Here is a 6,434-nt window from a genome sequence, read left to right on the forward strand (position 1 = left end):
TCTTTCAATACATATATTGAAACAAACAGAATACAGAGCAAATACGCTGTCGTTCACTTTTCATTGATCATAAAAAACAATTTCGGGCAAACAACTAATTGTCAGTAATTTTATATATAGTTACAATTACATCTTGCACCTAGCCCAAATATTTGAAGTTACATTTATTTAATATAACTGAAAAAGTAATAAGATTGAAACAAGCAAAAAAACCAACATTTTTAAGAAAAATTTGATTTGAGACGCACTGGGTTGTGAACCTCACTGTCTTCACTAAATACATGTAAACACATTTAACAGTATAATATGATCATAAAACAAGAATTAACACAATTTCAAGACATTTAAGAAATAAACTTGGCACCTGGCACAGATAATAGACTATAAAAAAGAATCTTCAGGCAGAACAGGGATAAGATAATAAAATATATATCGTCATTTAATCATCATCAGAAGACGCACTTGGGGAATTGGAATGAGCTGCAGAGGAATCTTGTTTTCCTCTTAAAACATCAATGAAGGATTTCATTATGTTCATTTTTTCCTTGTGCCGCTTTGCAGTTTGCATTTCTCGTTTTTCAAAGAGACCGGTTAAGGTTTCTGTAACTGTGTCAACTGTCCTTTTCCTTTTTTTCATTTTCCCCTTGCCTTTCCAGCTTGGATGAAAACACCTCCTGCAGGACGGGCAGCGCAAATAAATCCTGTGATCAGGAACATTCTCGTTAAAAGATGCTGCTATGTATGTTATGTAATCGATAATTTTGAATACTAATACATGTACTACTGTATATATTGTTCCCACTAAGAAGACATACCATCGTCCCATAGTATATAGAACATCAAATACAGACCGATAACAAAATCGTAATTACAGTATATAATTAAACTTATATGTCTTTTATAATTAATTCTCCTCTATTTCACGGCCTTGTGTCAAATGTTTAACATAACTCACAAGATTTTCTTTGTAATTATACTCACTTGTAATCACCGTCTATATATATCTCTGTGTTTCCAGATTTTTCCTGCGCTTCTAGTGAAGCAAGAGAGTGGAATGGAGCTGGCTGGGCACACAAAAAGCAGGTCCACTTTGGTGTTACGTCCATCTATGAATTACAACAAATTCACTTGTAGGCCTAACATAGGGGTTCGTTACAAATGTCTAATACACACATGCTATACTGATATGGGTCTTGAACAGCACACCTGTGTATGGTTAGGTACCGGATACCTATATGGGTCGCAACACACGTTTAGCTGCCATAATTTCAAAGTTTTGAAAGTACACTTTATCTTCTGATATTCTTTTAAGAAATCAGCAATATCAAATATATCTCCTACATTGTCAGTATGCACAGATAAACCAAAAGTAAACATATGTAGTAGCGCTAATAAATTGTACCACATGATATTGACAATAATATAATGTTATAAGCTTGGCCTAATAACCTGTATTTTTATGGGTTATTATATATATATATATATATTAGGAGCAATAAGAATATTTAATAACCTATATGTTAAAAAAATACCCTGTATACTACAGTATACATGGTATTTTATATGAGTTATATACCTACTGTATTCTTATTGACAGAACGTCAAGTTCCTGTTGTTATACTAATAATAAACACGTGTTGTACATGGGATGATTGCAACAACGTTTATATACAGTATCATACTTGCTATATATAAGACAAAATCTCCTTAATTGCTTCAACTTCACTTCATATCGCTTATCGACGCAATAATTTGCTTCGACTTCACACCTAATATTGCTCATTTGATGAAATTCACAAATACGAAACCTCTCCTCACCTTTCAAGCCGCCATCTTGTCCCGATTGTCCCGCTGAAATTTTTTCGGGGCGATCGGCAGGTCCCGGTTAAGCCGACGGGACGGCGGAATGGCCAATCGAGCGAGTTGCCGATTAGAAACGGCTAAATCGGCTAGACCGGGAAAGCAAAACGAGCAGCACCGTAGATTCCCAGAGGAGTTCCGGATGCCTTGATATTCAGGGGAGTACATGTACGTTCACTTCCGCTCATTGAACAATGGGCGAACGGAAGCGGCAGCACGATTTATCCCCCTTCCCCTGGAAAAAAGTTATAATAAAATGAAATAAGATAAAGACACAAAAATACAAAATACCCTAAGAACTCTTCGGCACCTTTGTACAAGTTTCACACTTAAGTCAAGTGGTTGGTTAAACAACACCTATTTGACGGAAAAGGTGTGATTTGAGATGCAACTAAAACGGTAAATACCAAGGGCCGCGTGTCAGCTGTTTCGTTCACAACTACCAAACCAATCGCAATTTGCCAGTTTCATTTTCCAGTTTCACCTTCAGCCCGTTGTTCCACACATGATCGAACGCTTTTGATATATATAAAAGTATCAACATTGGATCAAGGGAACTAACAAATATAATGTGAAATACTATGTTACTAATGTGTGCACAAACAAATAACATGCCTTTTAATTTGTATAAATGCCTCATGTGTTTTTTCCTTCCCTCCCTTATCCTAACGATGAAGTTGCAAACAGTGGCGATCGGTAATTTTTACACGCGTTCATATCGTAACCGCTTGAGCGCATTCTCTATGTTTAGAATAAACTTACATTCCCTATCTGATGAGTTTAAAAATCTATTCGAAATCCTGCTTCACTCATTTAAGACCACCCAATACAAGTTTATTTTTTATGTTATTCAAGGTTATTTCAGTAATACTAATTTTATTCTCATCCTACATCTCTAGGCTTGATATGCATGCACGTACATGAAAATCCCGGCCCTGATTTGTCTTCTGACGAACTATTTTTCACATAGATACCAAAACGGACTGATGGCAACTACAACCCATGTGACAAATTTAAACATTTCGTCCAAAACGTGAACATGCTATTTAAACTCTTCTACAAACCCTCGGAGAATGTCACCATCGACGAATCCATGATTATTGCAAATATTCCTTCAAAGCACTGCAAGTTCGGGGCCAAAGTTTGAATGTTGGTGGAGTCGGTAACTGGTTAAATGCTACACATGACGGTCTGTTCCCACTGATTTCATCAATCTGCTGGTTTTCCGATGTACAACTATGTCAGAAATATTTCCATTTCTCTTAAAAGGACACATCGATGGTTTGTGACAGCGTCTTATAGCGCGTGCCAGCTGTCTTTACCTGCCCCGTGTAAGATCGATTTATCTTTTCCCTAGCAACCGCCGGATTACCCCGTGAAGTATGGGAGAATGAAATTTGCACCGACAAAACATCATGTTAATATGTGTGAAATTGTATCTGATTTAAAGGAATGGGAGTGGCGTATGAGATTTACAACGAAGCAGAAGGCGTGGTTAGCCAGGAAAAGGACACAAGGGAAAAGAAGAAAAGTAGACGGACACCTTATTCGGGTAGGGATAAGTGACTAGACTTGTACTTAAATGTTGTTAAGGAAGACGTAATTCAGGGTATCGTACGGCACCCAAACTCCAACTTAAACGAGAAGGAGAGGCAGGGATTGAAAATGATCCTTGAAAAAGATACAAAATATGGCCAGTAGATAAAAGGTCAGGAATAGTTGTGATGCAGGGCTCATAGTGGTGTCTATTTTAGTGGCCATGGCACCTTAAATACATCATTGGAGACCGGTTATTGACCTTTAAGGTGCCTGCACGGCCACTAAAAATATGTTGTGTATATTTGCAATTTGGTTAATCTATCAAAAGTTGCAGTCAATGCTAAAATGACAGTCAACATCAAAAAAGTTACAGAGAGATGCTATACTGATCTAAAGAATTGAAAGGTTTTTTTTTTTTTTTTTTTTGATTTTGTTTGTTTGTTTGGTTTTTTTTTTCTTCAATTTAAGGCAACTAGGCCAGGCAACTAACTTTTCCAATTTGCGCCTAGATTTTATGACTTGGTAGACAAATAGGCCACCTTGTAAAAATGTCCACTTTGTGCCCTATGATGGACACTGAAAATTACACTCGGAAGATTGAGAGTAAATTGTCGGATACAACAACATATAAAAGCCTAGATGAAGATACGACTGAGTCAGTTACAAAACTGGTGGAGAAGCAGGTAAACCGAAGTTCTAGGAAGGTATACATAACAAATGAGATGAAACAATATATGTTACCGAAGAATGTACGACCTTGACGTGTAAAAGGCCAATATATGATGGTAAAATATCAAGAATGGCTAATTTCTCCACGAATTGCAACGTGAAAAATGAAAATTTCATGAGGACATTACGGCTCATCACATATTCGAGTAACCGTCAGCTAATGCTGTACCCGCGGCGTCGGCGTCCCACCTCACTTTAAAGTTTTTTGGGTAAGTTTTCGGAAAGCTTGCAAGTCCAAACCCTTCTAATTTGGTTTATACATCCATTATAGGTCTAGGAGTGATAATATGTGGCGTAAAATTGTCATTGAATATTTGAACAGCAGAACGTTTGGAACAGTGAAACAAGCCCATTACTCTGTCGGTACTGAATGACTCCATTTACCGTAAAAACTCGTGTAATTTGCGCAGTTTTTTTGTACTGAAATAAGTATTTAAAGTTTGGGGTGCGCAAATTATACAGGTAGAGACGTTTTCAAAGTTTTTTTTACAGAAAAAAGATCGTCAATTCTCAATGTCCACCATCTTGGAAAACGATGGAAGTTCCCGTTAGGAACTTGAAGATAATAAACATACACACAGCATTTTTTTCTTGTTAAATATGTCAGATAATGAATTGATGTACAGCTACCTACTATATGTGTTGATATTTGAGTTAATTAGGGATTCATCATAATTAAATAGAAATCAGTTCTTGAAAAACGTAAGTTAAAGAATGGTGCAACAGCGCCATACTCAGGTCTTCAAAGTTGATATTTATTTTCACAAATTCCTTATAAAAAGGAGGAATGTATACATGCAGTGTTATCATAAACAGATTGATAAAACAACAAGCCTATTAATTGTATTGTTTAAAAGTCCGTCATGATAAGTTATATATTTGTGTAGTAAGAATGAATGTGAATGTCACATTAAATATTATGTGTGGATTCTTAGTTTTCTAATGTTTTATATATAAAGGTTTTACCTCCTTTTGACAGCGTAAACGGTAGTATGCCCGCTGTTGGCAACGAACATTTCCTATGGTTAGCGCGTTATACGGACTATAGTGATCACAAACCTCAGCTGTTAAAATCCTATGTGACTATCAGTTGACCACTTGACGTCCCGGTCAGTCTGTTATTAATCGCACAGGTTAAGAACACCCAACCCTTAACACACACACTACAATTGATTACATGTATTGATTTCACCAGATCCTTGTATTTCGCCCGAATGTGATCTGATGTTGGGCAGAGTAGGGTATGATCACAGGCGCTTGCACAGAAAATGTGATTTTCAATTTTTTTGGTTGGATCTGACAATGATATGTGTACTGTCAGGTACAACCTTGTACTTGACAGAGTACACGTACCATTGTCAGATCCAACAAAACAATTGAAAATCACATTTTCTATGCAAGCGCCTGTGGGTATGATGTCTATATTCATACCCAGACTGACACATAGGACAGGTTCCTGAGACTTCGTGCTGGTTGAATTTAGATCTGTTGGGTTGAAGGATGTACATTATATGTATGTGTCCGTCATGAGTTTCACCTTCACCGCCGCTTTGTTGACGTTCAGTGGGTCATGTCCAGCACTTTCCAAGATGTTGTGTAGATTGAACGTGGTTCTGAAGTAAGGTTGGGATGTAGATAGCACAGTGTAGATTTTTAGGTAGACTTTGTTGTAAGTTTCTGGATCCAAAATCGCGAGACGTGATTTTAACTGTCGTCTTCCACGATTCCTTCGATGGAGGGGTCTCCAAGACGTCACATACTGAATAAAGACCGTAGTGAAGCAGGATGCTGTAGGCCCAAACAGATCAATTACGGGAACTGCTGTCTTTTCTCCTGCCAACACTATACAAGGTCGACATGGTATTATCCATGACAGATATAAAGATGTTGAGTAATTTCTTGTGAAGTGTTGCTTCCATCGGGAGGCGACCAGATAAGATGAACACGGCGGCGCTTGCTGTTCCTTCTGGGAGATGCTGCATCTTTTTAAGCGTCTTCTTGTAGAATAAGATTTTTGTAATTTATTTTTTTGTCTCAATCTTATGGCATCCAGGCCGTAAAGAATACCATGTACGACGTTACAATCCAGTATGTGCAGAGAAACAGCAGAGTTTACACCGTTCAGTCCATGAAATTCCGATCCCATCGAGGCATACGCTGTTCTTTCTGCCGTCTTGATACGTACATCTTTACAAATTTCGTGTCAAAAATGTGTTACTAGTAACAGGTTTTTGACACAGGATTTGTACGTTCACTTTTTGTGTACAAATTTATCTACTACAAGCAGTAGATATTTTTGACACACA

General features: G+C 37.3%; 1 protein-coding gene across 2 annotated transcripts; it reads right to left on the reverse strand.

The window, feature by feature from the left end:
* Positions 1 to 2,036, reverse strand: LOC117316056. Of its 2 annotated transcripts, XR_004529813.1 has the most exons (3): positions 1,819 to 2,036; positions 982 to 1,106; positions 1 to 701 (listed from the first exon to the last, which is right to left on the reverse strand). XR_004529813.1 is itself a non-coding variant. In XM_033870529.1 (2 exons), the coding sequence occupies exons 1-2, from the start codon at positions 1,104 to 1,106 to the stop codon at positions 440 to 442; spliced, it is 387 nt and encodes a 128-aa protein (XP_033726420.1). In that variant the 5' UTR covers positions 1,107 to 1,129; the 3' UTR covers positions 1 to 439. The 2 variants fall into 2 exon arrangements, 1 of the variants encoding a protein (XP_033726420.1); XM_033870529.1 differs by lacking the exon at positions 1,819 to 2,036 and having other exon boundaries at positions 982 to 1,129.
* Positions 2,037 to 6,434: the final 4,398 nt, after the last annotated feature.

This window comes from Pecten maximus, chromosome 18 (genome assembly GCF_902652985.1).
Source record: "Pecten maximus chromosome 18, xPecMax1.1, whole genome shotgun sequence".
Taxonomy (NCBI): domain Eukaryota; kingdom Metazoa; phylum Mollusca; class Bivalvia; order Pectinida; family Pectinidae; genus Pecten; species Pecten maximus.